Source organism: Zerene cesonia, chromosome 3, assembly GCF_012273895.1.
Source record: "Zerene cesonia ecotype Mississippi chromosome 3, Zerene_cesonia_1.1, whole genome shotgun sequence".
Classification (NCBI taxonomy): domain Eukaryota; kingdom Metazoa; phylum Arthropoda; class Insecta; order Lepidoptera; family Pieridae; genus Zerene; species Zerene cesonia.
In genome coordinates, this window is record NC_052104.1 from 2,503,215 (window position 1) to 2,527,520 (window position 24,306).

At 33.1% G+C, this 24,306-nt stretch overlaps 1 protein-coding gene across 1 annotated transcript in view; it reads right to left on the reverse strand.

Moving 5' to 3' along the window:
• Nucleotides 1–24,306, reverse strand: part of LOC119839102 — a 60,469-nt gene that overhangs the window by 782 nt on the left and 35,381 nt on the right. The window contains 8 exon segments of the mRNA XM_038365303.1: nucleotides 2–57; nucleotides 424–631; nucleotides 1,378–1,602; nucleotides 2,054–2,162; nucleotides 8,585–8,707; nucleotides 9,511–9,687; nucleotides 16,362–16,460; nucleotides 20,116–20,263. Of these exon segments, the coding sequence (XP_038221231.1) occupies nucleotides 2–57; nucleotides 424–631; nucleotides 1,378–1,602; nucleotides 2,054–2,162; nucleotides 8,585–8,707; nucleotides 9,511–9,687; nucleotides 16,362–16,460; nucleotides 20,116–20,263 (1,145 nt within the window).

A 24,306-nucleotide genomic window follows, 5' to 3' on the forward strand; every position in this document is an offset into this window, starting at 1 on the left:
GCCCAGCCGCCGCGGGCCCTGCGGGAACCGCTCGCTCACCGCCGCCGCCGGACGCTCCTGCGCACGCCACATTTGTTCATTACAGAAATGATACGTATGCACATATTAAATACAGCGCCCGGCACCGAGGTGTAATGTCTTTTTAAAATATACACGTACGAAGGAAGGTACGTGTTGATTTTTTTTACCATACTATATTTGCAGCAACTATAAATTATTGTTACATCTGTATTTATGTATTTCATTCATTTTTAGTCAATCAATTATGCAAGTACTAAAAATAAACATACAATTAAATTGTTTACTTTTTTGGAGATACAGTAATCAATCTAAAGCGCTTAAGTCAAAAAATATAAACTCTACAATAATGTACTCTACCTTTAATACTTATTAACTCTACAACTCTACTTCACACACACTCACCGTGAAAGGTCTAGCCAGTGCCTCCACCAGCTCTTCCACAGCGGACATACGGTCAGGGTCCGGCTCTACCACCGGCGCTGGTGCTCTTTGCGGTAGAGGCGCCGGCGCGGGCACCGCTTCTCCTGACACCTCGTCACCGAAAGCTTCTTCGAGCGGTAATCGCTGGTGGTCTTCGGCTAGGCTCAGGTCAGACTCGTCGGATAGGTCCCTAGAAATGCAATGAGCATAGATAAATATAAAAAAGTTAAAAAGTGAGTAAACTTCTAATATTTTACATGGCCTATCAATTAACTATCGGGCAGTACTACACTTGAGGCATAAACTTAATCTTGGGGGCTTCCTTATTCTGTGCAGTAGAAAAATCTGACGGACGAAAAAAAGAAAACACTCTCTCTATTACTTTTGTTCTTTTATTCTACACTTTACTATACTTATCAGACAAAGCTTTGTGGACAAGCGGTTAAAGGCTCTGGCCACAAGATCATTGCATATTGCCTGATTACAGCCGTGGCAGTAGAACTAAGACTAAGACATAACAAGTCTACAACATAACAACTATCAGCGCAATGAATCGGCCATATACAAGTAATCGAACTTGTAAAGACACACAATAGGAGTATCATATTTTCCATTCATCACTCTATTCAATCGTGATTTATGTAGAGATTCCTCATCTTACATCATTGCGATTCTACTTCCCTCTATCCTGCCAATTCCTCTGCCAAATGCGAAATAGCCAGCAGACAGTGGTGCAAACACACGTGGCAACTACTAATCAGTTTTACAATCAATCACACTCACTGAAGTAAAAATGTAAGTAAATAAGCGGACATATATTTCAATTGGAGCATTGCTCTACAAAGTAACAAATCAGTCTGCTCTACACACAAACTAGAGCTAATATGTAGAGATTTATCACTCTATGTAACCGTGATTTATGTAGAGTCCTCTCACCCAATATCGTTGCGATCCTGCTGCGCTCTATCGTCCTTGCGGTCGAGCGCGCCGTGCGAGTCGGGCGCGACGCCGGCGAGCTGGCAGTGGTCCAGGCAGCCGTGGCGGCAGATCTCCACCTTGCAGCGGATGTGCACGCTCAGCGCGTCCGGGAACTTGAACGCGTGGAAGAACGCGTACGTGATCACCGTAGCGCGTTCGTCCACTGCCTTCGCCTTTAGGAACCTGAACGCGGTTGGTGTTGGTGAGGTTTTATTGGCGCTCAGTGTATCTACATTTATTTTTTTATAGATATTTAGGAAAAATCGTCCAAAACAAAACGGAAAAACGGCTGATTATAAAAACTTTCATATTATGGTGATATAGTTTATTATACTTATACTTTTAATCAAAGTTTTCAGTAAATTTGAGCATCTGTTTTTGAAGAAATTGAATCTAGAAATATGAAAATATACCACCTTTAGCATACTACACGTCTGTTTTTACTATTTAAAATTAGACATAGAATGTTCTAATATAAACAAGCCTCAAGTTGTCTACTCTGTATTATGTCTTCAGCCAGTATTTACATGCCGATGATAATATTTTTTCCCCATAAAGTCTATCAATAAAAGTAACTCTTCAAGCAACCTATTCCAATATTACGCAAGTGACATCGCAAGCTATAGAACGTTACCTCGATATCATCTTCGGGCGCAGCACACAACCATATTCGTCTGACAGCTGAATGATATGTCCAGACCCGTCGGAAGCGGCGCACGATTTGACTCGCATATCGAACTCTCCTGGAATATTTGTTTTTACCTTTTAGACAAATTGTTTTAACGTCTAACGATTTATTGTAGGATTTAAATTGTAAATTAGTTCGATGGTACTATACTCGTAAAGCATTATTTGCTTTAACCAAGACTTTGTATAAACAAGGTTTTCAAAGAACCTTTAACTTAAGTAGCTAGTAATTTTTATTTACCTTTCTCTGAATGATAATAGCATACCGACATCCTACATATTGAACTAAGAAAATTAAAAAAAAAAAATGTCTGCCGCCACACATTTTCATTTCCAAGATTTTCACTTAAAACTAAACAATAATTTTCTCAATGAAACAAATAAAATAACTATCAGTTCGACAAATAACCAAAAACAGTTGCGGTCATCATCTTATTCTCCCATATCCGGCTCTCGTGGTGAGGCAATAAAATTTTTACATTTACCTAGAACATCTGCCAGCGGGCTCATTATGCATAACGCGTTTTGGCGAGTTAAGTGAAAAGTGATTAGTATGGAATGTACAAACCGCACCCGACGAGATCACTTAAACCACCTCACCACAAACACATAATACATTAAACAAAATAAACACTGCAAGTGTCGGTGTTCGAAACAAGACGTGCAATGTCGAGGAGGTGTGAAGTTATTGCGCTAAATAGAGACTTATTGTTCATACATTTTATGCATTTTGTTAAATTTGGCAGAGATGTTATAATTATGGAGCTACAATTTGAGTTAATTTGTAGAGATATTTTACATTTTATTTGATAACAAAATACATATTATATAATAATTTTTGATATAATTAGGTATCCAGAAAAATCTGGCCAACTAGGCCAACTGGGCCGAGAGAAAAGCGTACTTTTTTAACATAGCGCTTAATGAAGCACAGCGATAGAAGAATGGTTTGCTACAAGTTAATAATTAATCTTAATTTGCCTCCAACATTCTCACGTTCGCTTGCTTTCAAATCAATCACGCTGATCATTTAATTGAGCTGTGAGAACTTTAACTATGCTGTATTGGTGAACTCTTTTTAGTACATTGTCTTTTATCGACGATAATTTGGTCAACACGGCAAGTCATCGTTTGGGAAGTGTATTATAAAACAGTTAAAGTGCTTTGCTTTATAGTAAATGGCTTTTTTTATTATTTGTATTATATGTTTATAGACTGCATCATACAATAATATATGATATATCATTTACCCAATTAATTAATTAATTGTAGTTCTAACTATATTTTATAGCGACATTAATTAGACTGATTTATCATGCAGAGATCTATGAAATGGCTGGACGAAAGGAACTACATAAAAAATAGCTTTTTCAATATTATTAATGTTTGAAGCGTATAATGAAATCCTAATAAATATACGGTGAAGTAATGTGTAATGAGGTACTAAAATTAAAATTATTACTGTTACCATATCCTTAATTCGCTTCGAAAGTAATGAACATACCATTACCTCAGCTATTACTATAAGTACATTATGAATAAGAGCCACTGATCGTGATACTTCGAGCACCATTAATTATATTTACTAAGTCCACTGATTAATTTATCTTTAATAATTTACATTGAAACATACATTAAAATTTTGAACTGCGACCTTATGTTGAAAATAATGATTATTTACGCGTATGGAAAGCATTAATATTAATGGTGGGTTTTTAGTGAAACGCTTCACAATAAAGTACTTTTGTAAATTTATTTATAGTCTAGAACAGAAATATATCTATATAAAAGTTAAACAGAATTATACTGTACATTACATTGTATAAAACGTTATTTATAATGGACAAGTCATTTTGAGCACAGCAAAAATGTATTGTATATTTTATTATGAATTTAATATTAAATAAGTAAATATAAAACCATATTAAAAAAGCAATAAAAAAAATATTTTCAAATATGGATATTTTATTGTTTTGGTATTACAAATGTTTATTTTACTATTGCATTTTAATCGAATGTTTATACCAATGTTTAATCAATAAACTTTAATTTTTTTCTCCGTACTGAAAACGTCATAGTGACTCTCCTATATGCAATCAATTTAACACCACCAAACACAACATAATTCATCTTAATACAACAGATCATAAACACGCCAGCAACCCTAGTCGACGCCGTTAAACAAACCCATACGTATTTGTCCGGTTAACTTTTTACTATTCTTTGTACCGTTAGCGTGTGTTTGCACAACATTATTACCAGTTAGAAACGCTTTACGATCGACCTGTCGCGAACACTGCACATTGTCTGGGCGGTGTAGGTTAGGTTCGGCGACGTGGGAATAAGGTATGGCGTTCCTTGTAATACGTTGTTCATTTATTGAAATTGGAGGGGTAAGTCCATCCTGGATCCTGCTGGAGCGGTTGCATATGTGTCTGTTTGTGTCATATGTTTGTTTGTTTGGAGTGCCCTTTGAGATGGAGTATCTAATATATTAATATTTTTATTAAAACGAAATTCGACCGTAGACACTTTTACGAATTAGTTATTTGACTATCGCGACGCTAATGCTCGCGCTCGTTAAGGGCAAAAGCAGACGTCTGAAAAGCCTAAGTAAAATGCTTCACTATAAATACATAATACATGTTTTTTTCATTTATAGTTGTCAAATTTGTATACTAAGCTTTTGTTAACAGAGTTCGTTACAGGCAATTTGGAGCAATTTTGAGAGTTCTCTTGCTTATGGATATTAATAATTTTGTAGAAAATAATTTTATTATGGTCAATATCTAGTGAGTAAACTCCATGGTCCGACTTTGTCCTGTTACAAGAAATGTTATCATCATCAGCACATATGTTCCCACAGCTGGGACAAAGGCCTCACTATGACGGGTCAGGCCATAATCCACCACGCTGGCCAAGTGCGAGTTGGCAGATGTCACATGCCGTCGAACTTTTGATCCTTGGACATGCCGGTTTCCTCACGATGTTTTCCTTCACCGTTTTAAGGAGTGGTTATGTTCTCCACTTGCGCAGATAAATTGAAAGATCAGTTTATTTCCTGGACGCTCGCCTGGTCTCGAACCTCGACTTATCGATTTTGAAGTCCGAAGTTCTCACCACTGAGCCACCAATGCTTTACCACCAATACATGAAATGTACTAAAATTGAAATCCAATACATCCCGTTACTATAATTATCAGTTATATAAACAGAGGTAGAGTCTGTTTAATACGTAGTCGACAAATTCAACAGTTTCACACGCCCTGTGACACCGGTCGCCGCTGTGGGTGATTATTTACTTAGCATTAAACAAAATTCGTATATTCCTATATGATTGGTTAAACCGCCTCCTTGGTACAGTGGTTAACGCGTGAGCGTAGAACCGAGGGGTCCTGGGTTCAATTCCCGGTGGGGACGCACAAAAAAAATGTCTCGGTCTGGCAGGACACAGAAGGCTGATCGCCTACTTGTCCCTAAAGAAAATCGATCTGTGAAACGGATGTACATCATCTGCCCCATACCCCACTAGGGGACACGAGACTTCACTATATGATTGGTTGTTGCCAGTTGGTATGTGTGAAGAATGATTCAGACAGTGTAACCTTATTTCTCTTGTGATGAGATTTCTGAACGCCGTTTTGCTCGGGTGCTTAGAGATAAATCACGAAACTAATTCTTGAATAAATTCCCGTACTACATCCTTTTGTTATAAACGCAAAAGTAACTTTATCTGCTTCTCTTATTTTGAATGCAAAAACTACTTAACTAGAATGAGATTATGAAGATGGAGATCCGAGAAAGGAAAGGAAGAATAAAATACGGGTAAAACCCCAGGAACTTTGGTCTCTTCCTTTGTGTACGCGGGCGAAGCCGAGAGCAGAAAGCTAGTTTGTATAGATGATACGCATCGGTCCGATAAAAAAAAAATCGTTTAATCAAAAAGAGCAAGACAAGTGACAATAGATAACGCAATCAGTATTAACAAAACCCTAAACAGTTTAGCTTTTAATTTGCCATCGTAAAAATATATAACCCTTCATAAACACAACCAAAGTGGATAATTAATCGTAATATATATAAAAATTAATCCCTATTTCCCTTCGTCACGCCATCGCACGTGTACTGCTGAACCGATTTCAAAAAATCTTTCACCATTAGAAATCTGCAATTACACTGAGTGACATAGGCTAAATATATATACCACGGGTGAAACCGGGGCGAACAGCTAATATTATATATAAAATTTTTACTTTGAGAATGTATATTATATGTCATTTGCACATTTTCAAATATTTGGCTACATTTACCATCATAAAGTAAATATGTACAATAAATTGCAACAAATTAACACGGCAATCTCGTAGGCTTAATGGGTTTCTTGTGAAAAGTCAACAATTAAGCTTTTGCGTTGATACCATCACCATTTACCACCCACTCGTATACAATCCACTTGTTAAATACATCCCAAACGAATATAGTTCTTATGTCGTCGGACATACGTTTAAAAACTGCATATTGTATTATATTAATCAAGCATATACGGTAAATTAAAAAACGATTTGATAAACCGTATTCTTTTGTGCGTATTGTTCGAATAAAAAACCTACTTAAATGAATTTAAGTTTTAAACAAATTTGCAATCCTTTACGGACAATCTCGGCTGTTAGAAAAGTGAATGAATGACAGCTTTTTTATTAGATTCAGAATAGGTACTTGTTAGATTTTAATGATACGTGAAATTGTGAATGAATGATATTTAAAATTGAGATATACATGCTGATTGGCGATGACTTGATGACGGCGTTTTACTGTATGTGACGTATAGCTTTTAAATAAATAGGTTTTTTGGAACACTTAGGGCAATATGCATCTATAGTGGTGTGGAATTATTTGATTTTCAAAAATAACCAGCGTAGATACATCTTGAATTTCTTTAAATTATTTCTATTATAGCTATTATTTACTGTCTGAACAATTGTGTAAATAATCATTAAGCATGTATATTTAAAATTAGGGCGTGAGCAAAAAAATAACTGAGGAAATAGTTGTTAAAGTGCAATAAAGTAAATTAATGTCACGATTACAAATTTTATATTACATAAAACTTTTCACAAAAAAGGTCACCGCTGTACCTAGGGGGCGGTACAATACCTGATTCAAAAATACCAATCGGTTGAAAGCCCACGGAGCTATCCAGTGAGAAAAGAACCTCCTATGTTTTAAGGCACGGCGGTTAATAATTGGCAATGCATGATTAACAATTTAAGATCGCCAGCAAAAAAACACCTTTGACATTCAAACTATGTGCGGTAAGTTGCATAAAGGGTCCGGCGTCAATCAACGCGATTCAGATGAAGCCGCGAACGCATATATTCAATCATACAAAATAATTAACCAGATATTATTATGATGTATTTTTAATGCTGTTTACGATGTACGTGGGCGAATAAATTAGGTATGATTTAAGATGTGTTTTGTATTACAAACGGATGCTTATTTCATTTTAAAGGAACATTTCTACAGACACACACACATACATACACACTGTAAGAATATAAACCAAAAGAATAGGAAGAATTTGTTTGTTTGAAAGAATTCCCTTAACTTTTGAACAATCTTTGGATTTCGTCCAATTTATTTTTAATCGCTATATTTTGAATCATATACATTTTATCTTAGAGAAAAATCAATGTTCTTTGTCTATGGTATGCATTGTACCTATTCTATATCTCAGTCCGTGATAAAATGTCAGCATTTCCCTAAATCCGCCACAAAATTATTACTTACGAGTCCTACGTAAAACCCTCGATAAATTCCCACGAAATACCTTTCAAATGTGAAATTAATTCCAATTTAATTCGCACACGGCTATCCGTGTTCACTTTCTAAGAGACATTCTGACCTTAGAACATCCCGATGCATCTAAGCCCCGCGGGGTTATCGTAAGAATGCATAATTTCTATTTTAACGGTTGTCCATTTACTGCAGATATCGGACACGCAGTCTTAATGCATACAGTAAATATACATTCAGTGATGTAACACATTGAATTTACTCGGAAAATGAAAAGATAACAACTAACAGATTAGTTGTTTGATTTCCCAACAGGCAAATAAGAACTTGGAGCCATCTTAAAGTCCGTCAATTTTTTCTACCAATCTTTAAAAATTGGTTCTATTCTAAAAGTCAAACCATTTTACCATTTACCATCAGTTCGGAAAGCAGTTTCTACAGAGAAAACCGGCAAACAATGTCTCTCCTATAATAATTTTAATATTAGGTCATGCATTATATTAGGGTTAAGTCCTGTTTTAAAAAAAGTCAATAACAAAGACTTATTTTTAACAATTATTTTGGATTTATATAGCATTCCTGTGAAAATGTATTCATCCATAATACATACAGCTGGTATGACGATTCAAAAGTGCTTATACAAGAAGTCCAATTGAATAAATAAATGTTTGTGTTTACATACCTCGATAGTCATTAATGGCGACGACCAAAGTGAGTGTAGATCCGAGAGGAACGATCCCTGACACCGGCGGTGCCCAAGGGCCTTTGCCCGCTTGGATTTCCATCCAACAGTCCACGTTGTCGCCTAGAAATAACGTGTTATTTACTAATTATTATTTATTTTTACTAATAAATAAATTATCCTACAATATTCATACAATGCATGAGATAAGATTATCTCAAATGAATGAATTGATGGATGAAAAGCTTCTACGCCATTTGGACGACGCTTTTTAAACTGTATGTACTGTACTACTATTGTCTAGGCGCACCAGCTAGCGGGGCTTCATCGACTTGCTCGCAAGTTCGTAGTTTCATAGTTTCGAATTCAAGTATGTTTGGAACCATCCAATATTTTTCCTACAAATTCACAATAATACCGAATGTATAATGAGTGCAGGATAATTAGACCTTTCGAAACGACACTGACTGCCTTTACGCAGAGTTGTATTTAAGAAAATTACCTTCAATGTTTAACCAAATATAATTTTAGAAATATACGCGTAATAAAATATTTAGAAAATTTATGTTTCATGCATTGAAAAAATTGTGCTTTCTATCTATATAATATCATGTCTCTAGGCTGTTGGGTAAATATATACAGCTTAAAACAGTCTTTGATTAGTTTATAATTTCTAATTTTAAAATTAAAGAATATAAAAATTGAAGTATAACCCTACAAATAAAAAAAAAGTCTATTGGAATATTTTCAGAATTTACCTTTTTATATACTTATAGATGGGTAAACATTTATCCACTGTTTCACCTAAACGAAAGTGCCAACACTTCTCAAATAGCGAGTAAAACACTTGTCAAAATCGTAAGCCTTCAAGCGCTTCAATTCCTAAACAAACTAAATAAATTCCAAAAAACAACAATCCACCATACCTCTAAAGTCCAATTGCACGACATCCAAATCCGCTATCACCATGGGCGGTTTGGAGGCCGTCTTCTCATAATCGTTGAACCATTCGCAACGCAACCGCTTCGCTTCGTCCCACACTTCGAGCAGATCCTTGTCGTATTGTACCACCACGGTGTTCTCGTAGAACTGTCCGTGTAGGTCTGGAATATGGGGTTTATTTGTTATGATAATTTTAAAAGACCAACATTTATTTATGCATATTAATATATTACAATAGAGACAAAATTATTATGTACCAAATATAAACAAACAACTACATACAAGTATTTCCCATATGTTTCGATAATTCTCGCAAAGTAAGTTTGTTCTTTCTAATAGAATTTAAAATTTAGATTGAGGATAAAACATATAAATTGCAAGAAGGCGAAATTTTCTGTGTTTGGACAGTTGTTTTGTGATATCAAATTTGATCCTTTTTGATACTGAGGAGTATTTATCGAATAACCTGAAACAATTTTAAGGTTTTTGTTCAAAAATAGAAAGAATCTTTCTATAAAAAGTAAATAAAATGTAAAATGTAAATTTAAAAGTATTGATTACAGTTTTCTATAATAACTACTTTAACTACTCCGAATCTCCTTGGCAGCCTGCAAAATTCAAAAAATGCGTATAAACATTATTTCATCGTTTACTTTATAATTACTATTAACTGTACATAAAAATATGTTAAAACGATTTAATTTATTATATTTTTTTAAATAACGCACATAATTAATCACACACAAAAACGTTTTGATTTTAAATATGATTGTTAGTAAAATTTTGTGAAAAACCTACATTATTTTTCGTACAACTGCGTCTGCCATTAACATTTTTATACACTTAAGACAATTTTAAAAGATTTATGAATTATGTTAATCGCTAAATTGCACACGTGTCTCGTTTACACAACAAATAATTGAACATTAACTAAATGTAGGAGCACATGGAGAATCTTGTTAGTGAATACTAATATTATATAAGATCGCATCTTTATTACCGTCATATCTGCAAAGTCCTCGTTAAATACATGTTTTAATTGTAAGTACTCATACCATTCATACGGTAACAACTAGAGAAACATGAAGAAGACACATATTATGTTATTTAAAGCTAATAAAGTATTAGATTTCTGTCCGAGCTGTGCTATGTTATTCTTGTAGTAAGGTGGGTGTTAGGATATTTGTTACAGCTGTTATTTCCCTACCCTTAGCTAAGAATTCACTACGCTTATGACAATAGATCATGTTATACAATATTTTAATCATAACAAATGTGAAATGGTTTCAATCAACAATTGACAATTTAGTAGCTTCTAGATTAACAAAAATCAAAAGATCACGGACAAAATATTGCTATCTAGGTACTCTCAAGCACAATTTACCGTAACCCATTTGAAAACTCGTTTAAAATTACAATGAATTTCGTCGTGAGAAAACTGACAGTGAGCATTAATTTCTATCTTTGTGCAAAATATTTCACATAAAAAGTGTTAATTTTTAAATCCTTATTATTGCAAGGGCTATACGAGGATGAACTTGGGCAAAAAGTTGAAACCCTCTGAAGAACGCGGATCGACCGGCCGCGAGCGATTCTGACACTTACGCACATTTAGCACTATGTATTAGGATATCATTCTTGTATGACATATTGCTTTAGATATATTTCAACTCTATTTGGTACGGCGTAGAATGTATTTTGCATTGCGGTTGCGAATCGTTGATGTGCAAAGTTCCACCGATGACGCGGGGCACCCGTAGAGTAGGAGAGGATATTCAAAAGCAAGGATGTCAACTTACAGAAATGGAAAATCAATCAATGGTAATAGATTACACATTGAGTCAAATATGTCAGATATCACCATCATTACATACTAATAAATTTGTGTTAATTTGTTTCAAACATGTGAACAAGTTGAGTACTCACACTAAGTCTTTCATTTTAGATACAATGAAACTAGTCTCATTCCATTGTGTTTTAAGATGAGGTCATTTTACCTATCCCGATTGCATTTTGGTATAGTCCCATTACGATACAATCTAGAGCAAACTTTTCAGCGGCAGCCCTAGAAAGGAGGCAGTTTCAGGGTTGGCGTCTGCGCGTCGCGTTACGGGAAAATGCGCCTTGTGCGTGCTATGTGGTATGGCGAGTGGGGATTCCGAGAAACAATGCGTGAACAGCATTCGAAGAAGGACCGCTCCGTTACACTCACCATAGTGGACGCGACTAGGAATCGGAGCGAGAAAAACACTTTGTTGAAATGAGACCGACGAGCCGTAGATGCTGACCGGTGGCGATTTATTGCGAAATTGTTACGAATCAACGATAATTACCCAAGTTGAGTGAATAGTGAGGACGGATTTTAATTTATTGTTATAAGCCATAATTGTACAAGGGTGGACGTCCGCCACTTAATGCCGCGTATTAGCAATTGATGGAATAGGCAGCTGATATGGTAGCTGTTACCGCTATATTTTTTTCTACCTAATTACTATTTCAATAAATTTAACTGATAAAAACATGCTAGTTGAATTATTGTAAAGTTTTTTTAATAATACAAATCCTCATCTATAACTCGAATTACCTCTCTAATTTGCGGACGCGTCGTTTCGAATCCCTTAGTACTTAGCCAAGTTGATGACGGTTGACCAAAGAAATATCAACCAAAGGTGAATTCAAAAAATGTTATGCAGCATGTTTTTCTTAACGCAATCTTTGTCCTATTACGCGTAAATGATGTTATTGGATTTCCTTGACATTTATGCAATTATGGTGTAATTTTAATGCGGATGGGAGAAAGTACAATTTTCTTTATAGAACCGTTGAAAAGGTTAACGTTTATGAGAACGTATTACCCTCTTACCGGGATTTCTTATAAAAGTTATTGCTCAATCAAATGTCTTTAAATGTTTTTTGCAGATTTTATCGGAAATGCCTTCGCGGTCGTGCTTGTTAGGATGTTAATATTTGAGATGCTATCAGATAATATTTTAGCAATCGATACGTTGACAAGCGGAACACTTGATGACGGTCAATTTTTATTTATTCAAAAGAAATTGTGAAAAATATTTAGTCGAGATTTTAAAGCCTTTAAAGAATGTCGATTTCATTTTATCTGCATGAAAAAGAGACAGATGATTATATTATTTACGTAATAACAACACATTCCTTATTTTATCGACATGAGGATATACTTTACATCATAAAACATTATGAAATATTCAATTTACTAAATGTGTAAGATAAACAGATGCGATATGTTTATCTCCTTATATTTTTACAATTAATCTGATGGAAAGATTAACATGAATCTTGTTAAAACACATAATAGTTTTTGGACCAAAGAAGAAATTAAGAGGAATGAACTTTAGTGTAAAAAATAGTAATTTAATCATCTTCCTACGTCCAAATATAGCGCACAATTAAAAAAAAACTAAAATACAAAAACTATAATGCCTGCATAAAAACATGCGTGTTCTTAAATAGGCTTCAAAACGGAAACGTCGCCTCGGAATGTAGCTTCACTAACGTTTTCCATTCATTTGTCAAATAAATTATCGTCTAAGCGGCTACAATAGGTTTCGTGCACACTGAATGGTTAAGTGATTTATAATAGTGTGTGGGAGACGGTATTTTTATATATATCATATGCGTAATAAGTGAATATATGTACAATAATTGATATACGATTTTGGTTTATGTTTATTTATATACCATACAATTGAATTGGTGAACAGGTTATATACATTTTGATGATTAAACTTATCATTAACTGATATATATTAAAAAATAGATTATGTATAGTTGATAAACTTAAAAACAATTACTGAATCAATTATGAAATTGCAAAAAAATATACATTATATTTAACCTTATAATAGTGTTTCCCTTCTTTACTCGTCGCTTTCATGGTTAAGCCTATTTCAAATAGGATTAATTTATTTTAAAAAAAATGTTTTATGGATTCGTACTGTGAACATCAGTTTATAGTTTTTATTTTACATACAACTTTACGTAATACTGCATCTTACTGATAAGTTAGCCAATTAGTATAAGCTAGTTAGCTCTGACTAATAAATTAAAAGGCATAAATACACGTCATAATGCTTATTTATTACATCAACTTTAGATAAAGTAAATCAATTTTAGTTAAAGTAAAATAATAGCATTTTAGAAGATTTTTCAGCATAATTAAGTATTATTCTTTCACTTCAAATGTTTTATCTGTTATTAATATCAATAGCATTAAAACTCGCCTCCATCTGTTGTTGTTTGTAAAATAATTAATCTAATGTGTTTTAACGCCACCTTATATAGGCTGAATTGTGAATTTGAATCTAATCTAAAGATTGACGCAAATGATAAAACTTTATCCAATACCAATAATCAATCAGTTTGATAAGAAGCAAAATATATATCTATATAAACCTATTTCTATAAAAAAAATTATCACTACCCATCTATCTACTTCTCGACGATTGGCTTCCATTCAAAATCTAACAAACTTCACATTTACAATACTATATATATATATATATATACTACAATGTATTGGGCATTGCAAGCATAAACCGATAGCATACCCAATAATATCTGACTGTACCCATCGCGACGGAATAATCGTGTCCCACCAGATCCCATTGATAGATGACCTGTGACCCTAGCAGAATACATAATAGCCTAGCTAATAGCCTATCATTAATCTAGACCAGTCTGTGCGGGGACCGTTGAACCGTTGAACCGTAAATATATATTTTAGCCTGCTGCATTAGCTGCGTAATATATTCGAAAGTAAATCCTTACATGGCTTGAAAATTATAAATGAAAATTATAAATGAAAATGGAACCCTGATCGAATCACTTCGTGGCCTATCTGTCGTTCACAGCCCTTTCTCGTATATAGCTTGAGATATCAAATTGAAGTATTGTATTTTTATCTTTTGTATTATAAAAGACGAGATATAGAAAAAAGCTCATTATTTAATAGACTATATAGCGTTTAATTAACGCTATAATGTGTTTAAGATACAAGTATGTTAAAAGTAACTATTGGATTCAACTTCAATACTAATAAATAATGTATGGACATTTGTGTTTCCAAATAATTTTGTCATATTTAGAGGTAAATGTATTTGTAATCATGTGGTTTCTGTCTTGTACACTCGTAAATATATATTTAAAAAAATCCATAAACATTCGCCGACGTAAAAAATAAGAACATTATAATTATTTCGTTCTGTATATCGCACAATGTAAAAGACATTTCAACAAAACGACTTAATGTTACCGTAAAAACAATGTCAATGCGAAATTGTAAGGTTCGCAAATTGACAGCTCTTAAACATTCTTATAGCATAAAATTGGTGTAATGGAGCTTTACATTTTGCCTTTTTATACCGTCGTGCATTTTGTCGACACACTCAACATACTTCGAGTACAATGTTTGCTTTAAAAACACACTTTTCTGTACATCCATTTTTTTACGTTTAAATAAAATTCCTATGACAAAGATCGAAAGTATGTCGGCTAGTTAAATATGTGTGTATGCTTAAATAGATTGAGAATTTTAAAGAGATCTTCAATCTAATAAGTTTTTTAGACAGGTCCTTTTTTGTGGGTACTGTCAACAATATACAAGAAAAAATAACAACGAAATTGAATTCGAGCCATGTCACGATTATGTTAAATTGAACTCAATTGTTAACTGCGCCTTAAATTGAATGTAATAATTACATGACTAATATCTTAATAGCAAGTTTGTATTGCAAATGTTTGTTCTTTAAGTGTATTTATAATACAAAATGGGGAAAATAATCGTTATAGCTTTAGGTGAATGCAGCCTATTAATAACTTAAAATAACAACGTTTGTCTATTTGACAATCAGTAATTAATGTGCTCTATATATAAAGTTTGTTTGAACGTGCTAATCTTTGGACCTATATATACTATACTATACTCTCTCTCGGTAGAAGCGACATTCCGAATCGGCAGTAGTTTTAAAATATTCACTGTTCATAAATACTTGTAAAAGTTAACATAAATAAAAATAAATTTGAGTTCGAGTTTGTGTTGGCGAAGCCGGGACAGAGCGCTAGTTCATAATAAATATAATCAAGTTGTGTAGTCTGTGTGTATTTTACTAGCTTTCGATAAACTTCATACATTATTGAATAAACTCAATTAAGAAACACAACTTTTTATCACACACATCGTACATTTATGAAATCTAATCAACATTTACGCTACAGTCTATATGATTACAGGCGTTTATAGATTTCACGGTACATCATGGGTATCTCCTAACAAACTCACAACTCTCTTGTATGCAGTATTCATCCTGAATAAAATTATATGATAATTATGACGATACTTCTCTACGTTATCACCAGAGAACACATTCGCTAAAACGTATGGAAAAAATTTAAAGCTTAATAGGATGTAATGATGTCCTAGGTCCTATGTATAGTACTACAAATTAAAAAAGGTAATAATATTATAAGGACATTTTTTTGAGAGATTACTTTACATAACTAATTATGACCTTCCATTATATTTATAAAATATTTCAAATTAGTAATACAAAAATAGTGTAAAAGACTTTTACAATAATTATTCGTTAAACGTATAAAAGAAAAGTCTGTCTTATGTCTTCAGTCTTAAATGGCCTCTAACGTTAAAGCACTCTTATGTATACAATATATACATTAATTCTAGACTCCTGCTGAATCAGTACGTCTACAACAAACAATCACAGCAACAAAAATTACGAGCACCCAAATCACCAAAAGCACCAAGTCACAAACACAACAAACACGCTGGCACACAAAAACTCACCCGGCTTGGTGCCGCATTTGGCGTACGCGATCCTAAATGAGAAATACGTCTGGCCCGTGGAGGGAGGCACGTACACACAGCGCGGGTCGCCGTGCTGCCCTGCAACAATGTATTGTTTATTATTTAGACGACTTCTGGACAGCTTATCTGTATTAAAAGGCGGCAAAATATCTTCGGATACCTGTGTAAATAGCTATGGGTGTATTGGTTACCACTAGGTGATCCTAGCGATTAGCATACTCTTTTATAAGACAATATAAGCGTTTATTGCTTCTCATATATCGAATACACAAGTTACGTGACAAATAAAAGTATGAAAGTATACGTCGGTCTTAAAAAGGCTGGAATTCTCGATAAATGAATGTGTTTCAGTGTTTGCTAATAACTTTTTAGGTCTCGGAAACTTCACCGATAGCCTATTTAATACTTTTTGTGTTTTATAATCATACAATATCTTGAATCCTATGCATTATAGTAATGTGTAAGCTATATTGCTTCATACTATGAACTTATCAAAATCCGTTCAATACTTTGGATGTGATTGAAGTAACAAACATCCATACACCTAGCCATCCAAGCTTCAACGTATTATAGGTGATATGATAATGTATAAAACAGAAATATTTTATGAAGTGTTGAGTAGAGCCTACGGCAAAATACCTTGGGTGGGCTGGACATCGTTAATATAGCGTGAAAATGCTTACAGCTATATCCAGAAAGCACTTAATATTTATACGGGTTATAAATATCTGTATAGTTTATAGTAATAACCAAAACATACACCATTGTATTCATTTATTTATAATTAATAAATTAAATGTCGATGCCTTAAAAATCTTGTTTTAAATAAAATATTATATAACTTAACATGTGAATTATATAGCAAGAAAACTATCAATTGTTAAAGACCTTTTACTTAAATTAAAACGTCAATTTTATTTAGGTATCATAGTGATTCTTTCTATCCCCATTTTCACTTAATTAGGTACATATAAAGTCTTTATACGAAACAACGTTACATGTATTTCTATAGAGAATGAAAACGGTTAAATAAAAGTTAGAGAAAGTTACATTTAAACGCATATATAACGGTCCTATATACGAGTTAATTGCTAATTAACGCCCTACAATGCACGCTACAATTAAATTCATACATCACGTTGCTCTATATAACATTATATACAATTACTATTTGTTTAAAAAAAGTTGTTCTTAATAAAAATTATGCAAAATTATGGCATACGGATGTGATAAATTTAAATGTTAAATTTGTTTTATTTTAAATTACATTGAAATATGATTTATTTAAACATTTGATTAAGATCACAATCTCGACCCAAAATCTAAGAATTAATACTATGTATTAACTAATAGGTATGAGAATATAGTTTCTCTTACCGAGCAGGATTATTTCATTTCGAGATATGCGATTTTACACAATTACCTTGTGTTATTTATATGATTTTGAACCAATGTGATCACATTAATGTGTATTCTTATCAAGAATTATAAAACGAGCAACTTTCAATAAAGATTTTCGATTATATTAAACGAGCAATTCTTGTATATATATATATATATATATATATATAATTGGAATCTCGGAATCGGCTCCAACGATTTTCATGAAATTTAGTATATAGGGGGTTTCGGGAGCGATAAATCGATCTAGCCAGGAATCTTTTTTAGAAAATGTCATATTCGTGTTTTATCGACTTAAACTTAGCGACTCTTCCTGACATCTATTGGCGAATAATAATACTATAAATGCGAAAGTTTGTGAGGATGGATGCATATGTATGTGTGCGTCTGTTACTCTTTCACGCTTTCAAAAACTACTGAACCGATTGCAATGAAATTGCTTCGTAGATAGCTGGACAACTGAAATAACACATAAGCACTTTTTATAATATCGGTATATTCCTACGGGATACGGGCTTACGCGGTTTCAACCGCGGGTCACAGCTAGTTATTATATTATGAACGCATCTATTAATATTGTACTCTAAGATGTCGCTGTAACCTCTCTCTCGATTACACGATCTGCCAAATGTAAAACGCTCCGTCTTTTATTTAACTAAATCCTCTTTTTAGCTAGCCATCCACTAATTTCCATATTAGTTTTCGCTACATTTATACGAAGATAATAAAAAAAACTCTTCATTTATACCGTTATAGTAGTATTTTTACACTTAATGTAGGTAGCTATAATTCTCTCAAATTAACCGATGTACAACATAATAGACACAAACTCCAACAACGCCTACATTCAAAAACTTCATTGAGCCCCAATTACACGTGGGCCGTATCACTACGTATTCAGAGCGCTACTAATTGTTGCCACTAATTATACACTTTTCACTTACTTATGACGAATGAAAACTCAAATATTCGCATCGACCGCTTTACTGTTACCGGCGGTGTTATATTATGCAGTTCTAGAACATTTGGAGTTTTGAATAACCGTATGCGCTGTTTTAGTGACGTATATCATTTATTTAGGTATTATCGTTGGAGGTATGATACTGAGTTATAAAGTAAGATTAACTATAAATCTTCCATGATTAATAACAACTAGATATCCTATGAGCGACAACAGCTGGGAGTTTTCTTTTACATTATAAATGTCATGCGAAAATGGTTGGTGGTAAATGTTATAACTGTGTAATATTATGACGATTCAAAAGTGCTTCTATAAGAAGTCTAGTTGAATGAATAAATGTTTGAGTTTGAGTTTGAGTTTTAACTTATTTTGCTGTATATAAACTAGCTAGATACGGACGTTACATTGGCACGTTTTGTGAAGTAATACCGATATGTCTGATGTTGCTTTAAGGGTTCACATTTAGGGCAAGTTTCAATATTTTTTTTTGTATAGGACTGTGTCTCTTGTTGTTCTTAATGATCGAAGCTATAAAGGTACTTTCAAAATTGGTCGTGCTGTCCGAATGATAAATAAATTGGTATGGATAACAAATATACAAGAATAAGGTTTCTCCAAATAGGCTTATGAATAATTAGCAGTTTATTTGTAACTGATTGAACTATATTGATATAAAGATGTTAAACACATACCAAACGAGTTCTATCTTGTTATCCGTAATTCATATATTAAATACGAATAACAGCAAATTCATATTCAACATCGGTTATGAAACAATATATATAATATATTCTTATAGAACAACTTTTTTGTGATATACTACCTTGTTTCCACAATTAAGCCTGGCTTAATAAAATCCAAATATAAATGAGTTAATTTAATTATTTTTTAAACTAAAAAATACACCACAAAAAAACAAAAGTATAAATAACAATACACACTGTAATTTTAGATAAAAGAGCAATGGTATTATTTCAAACACATAATAACATGCTTTAGTAAGAAATAAACAAATTTATTCTTTCTTTAATATGCTTTGGTACGTGCATCAGTACATGATACCAAAGTAGATATAACAAAATCGTTATTTTTTAGGATTATAATCAAGATACAATAACAACATCGGAAAAACATATCAAATGATTATACTCCACTCAATCGAAGCTTAAAAAGTGGTGGAAAATCATATTCTAAGATTCCGCTACATATATACAAGAAAGCTTACAAAAAGTTAATACTAATAATAAAATGCTATAACTACTTATGAAAATAAGTTTGCAACATTTGCTCAATATTCCTGAAGACAGACAAATCCGCCAAATTTCTCACTTCCCAATCTCCTGTATAATTTTCCACGATATATTTATTTACCTTTAGAAGAAACGATGCCCTCAAAGGGATGTGAGAACGTGAGGTGAACATCCATGTGGTCCTTTCCGCACATCACCTCTAGGGATTGTATCACAGGCATGCCGTCAGGTCTCTCTGTTGGCCACAACTCGCCCGCTCGCGCTTTGGTCTGAAAGGAAATATTGGTTTTACTTGGACTTCTGATTGTAATGATAGAACTATTGAATAAACAAGCCATTTTATTACCTAAAAAGGCATTTGCCAGTCAATGAATACGGTATTTCGAAACAAGATAATTGAGTATGACTTTTGAACTTAATTTGTGTACGTAACGAATTTCGTTATAAAGTTCATACCGAAACTTTACGTATTTTTATCGATATGAAATTACAGATTAAGTAGATACATACTTATTATCCACATGCCTGCATCCAATCGCGTGCGTTTAAAAAACGTACAAATAACACACTCAATGTGCATTTATTTATGCACCCTCATGATTATTATATAGAATACATATCAAGAAATTGTTACAACTTGACCTGTCCGAACGAAAACGATTTGATGAATAGCGATTGGTGATTCCAGGAAAAGCGTCCACCCGTTCCCACGGCGGGGAATTTGCAACGTGAGACAGACATACATTGTTATGAAATTAGAAAGAGAAAGCGCGTTGCCGCAATTTACATTTTTGAAGAAAAAAATTGTACGAACCACATTTATCTTGTGGGCGCACCTGTATTTTATATTAACGGCGTGATTAATCAAACAGATAATAAGTAAATTGGAAGAATCATGTTATTCGTGAACAGATTAGGAACGTGGAATAGTTTGGCCTATAATGGATTATACACTTTATTCGAAACCCACACCAAATAAAATAATGGATCGAAATTGATTTTAAAATATACACGAGATAGTGGATTAGAAGTATAGCAATACTATATATTTTGTTAGTATAGAAATACTATTTCGTTCTGATGATGATAGCTATAACGATAGCCATTATCAACAGAAATAATATTACGAGAACATAAAAGTTCTTTAATTTTAAATATCCAGTATCACACTGACTCATCAAACCATTATAAATAGTGTCCATGAACTTCATTGAAAGTTTTATCAATAACTCGTGCACTTGTATCATTGAGGAGCCGCGGCCGCGAGCCGCATTCATTTGAATACTTTACTTTCACTTTATTATAAATTCATCGCGTGTTCATCTCCACATTACTGAAGATATTTCAACGGTATTGATCAACGTGATGCGATAATGCCATAAATTATAAGGCTTTTCGCAAACATAATGCGCAATATATTCATTGGTGATTTGCATTTTCAGTATCGATTAGTTTCATGTGAACATTCCTAAGCTATTTCGAGCTGTTTTCTAATTTCTGTAATATGCATCGCTTTTACTTTTCAGTCGCAGACTTACTGCCTCGGTTATTGAGCTGAATATTATGAACTTCAACAATATTTTTTTTATTATTACTATTAGTAATTTCTTTTATGATGCTTCTTCTTTTTCACTTCCTCAAGAAATTTTTTTCTTGTTCTGTTATTTATGACTAACACTTCTTTAATATATTTGATAAACCTCAAGTTTTATATCTCAACTAGATTTCCTATAAGATATGGCTTAACACCATATGACAGACACCATTAAATCTAATTATATAGAAAATGTTGACTAAAATATAAAAAAATAGAATGCTTACGTTAGATCGTCTGCGGTAAACTTTCTTTCTACATTTCGACACTAATAAAATATGTACTTCAAGAATCCGCTCTTGTGAGTTACACTTTTCTAATCTTAACACAAGGTGAGAATGAACTAGACAGTTCGCGTGCTACTAATTTCGCGAAATCACACTCTTCCATAGAGAACTATTATTATAGTACACGTGTCTTTTTCATACTACTCGCATGCAAAATATGGGCGGGTTACACCTCGCGATTCGACGTTACGATCGTATACTTTTCAATAAAAACATTCCAACAGATAAACATAGTGTTTTATGAAGCGTATGTATACTTCACTTGATGTAGAATGAGCCAGATATAAAAATAGCCATTTGGTATGCTATGCAGTTATTGTGAAGTATAGCAAATTTTCACTTGCACGTCTACTTCATGTCTATTAAATACTTACTTCAGCATAGTTTCGTATATTTTAAGGAAAAATTATACAGTCCGAGAGGTTTCCCCGCGTAGTTCCCGTCCTCCTCAGATTTCCGGGATAAAACCTATCCTATGTAAAGAACATTGGGCTCGGGACTCAAACTATGTAAAGAATAACATCCAAATCGATTCAGTGGTTTATCCGTGAAGAAGAGATAGACAGACCAGCAGACAGACTTACTTTTATAATCAATTAGGGATTATTTCACCGTACATACATATTAAATATTTAAGATCTTTGTCTTTCAGCAAGAGAATTTAAATTTTTCAAAGTAACAACACTTTTATCCATAGCTATTTGTCATAACGATATCAAAACAACTATTGATAAAATATATAATCTTCATCGGACTCTATAGATGAAATTGACAAAAAAATCGTGTTTCTTTGTCTATGTCTTCATCCACTGAACTTTACAATCATCATCGGATCTTACACTATATATACTTTATAATAATTGCGTTTTAATCTATAACTTTAATGAAACTACACGTGTACTATTATTAAGCACTATTGTCTTTTAATTGATCTGAAGACCACGCTTTTCCATTACATCGATAAAGTCATATAAGTAAAATAGCTGAATGTAAACAATTAATAAACCAGTATTATCCTTAAGTCATCGTTTTATTTAACTATGTATTTTACAACAAATCTACCAAAAAGTATACTTTGCTATCTATAACAAATGTTAAGATTGTTATAACAAAAATAATATATTTTCGTAGCCGACCTTCGGTGTAACTGTTTCCCTATTAAATATTACCAGATAGTATTAAAATCATAAATCTTAAATCCTACCCTTGTACTAATCCCACAAAAGCAACCACATTTTCAAATTTAACGATTTATCCATATGTCGTAAGATAACACATTTATTTCATTAGTATTTTTATCAAGTGCAAAGCAATAGAAATCGGTTTTCATCTATGTTAAACGGATACTCAGTGCAGTACAGCTGTGTTCAGAGAAACGATCTTACGGTAACCACAGCGGTGTAGGAACTCATTCTGGGTTGCTTTTTATGTGCCTAGGTGTAAATTAATTAATTGTTTTAATTACATTTTATTTCCAGCGGGGAGTACTGTTTAATTTATTGATATTATTTCTATATTTTTTATGTATTTTCGTGTTGTCACAGGAGAAATAAGTGTGAATGTTAATTTCATAATTTTTATAATAATTGCTCTTCATGTTGCAATATTAATCGGTTAAGTTTATTATAAAAAAGACTCTTAAAAGCTTTTTGCAGAATAAATAAATCATACTACACAAACATAAAGTACATGTATAATGATAATATTTAACTTTCAGTTTTACTTAAATTATGATTTCCGAGCGTATCAATTTATTTTCCAATTGAACAAATTCGTTTTGCTAAGGAATTTCCTGACGTTTCTTCCATAGATATTGTGCCGAAACCACCGCCCGCAGGGACAGCGAGTCGAAAGGCGTGTATAAACGAATGACTCGCAAATATAACAAATTCGTATTTTCGTATAATATTACTTACAAAAAGAATTTTTTATCGATTTTATTTCTAGAAAAACATGTATGAATAAGGTCGAATACGGTTATCTAAGACGATAAAAAAGTAACTCGTAATCAAGTGATCTCTTTACACTAACAATGTGAGGCGAGGGCACATCTCTGAACATATGTTTCATTATACGCATCAATCAAATCCGTAATTTAACAAACAATAATCCAATGATTGAATACTCTTCCAAATTACATGAGATCAGAAGCTGGATCACGGCGTGCGCGTGCGCACCGCCATTACCGTAATGACGCACTGCGCAGTAATAACAAATGCTTATAGCGGATTATTATGAGATGTGATTTCTAGATTTTCACTTGTCACCTGGATTTCCTTTTGTATGTTTGTTTAAAACGCTGCGACGTAAATCCTTGAGAAAACAAAACGCAACTCGTAGATTTTTTTATTTATAAAGGTTAGGTATAAATAAAAATAGGACGAAGAAGACCTCCAATAGCCAATCCAAGTGATATTTTTTTTTTTTTTTT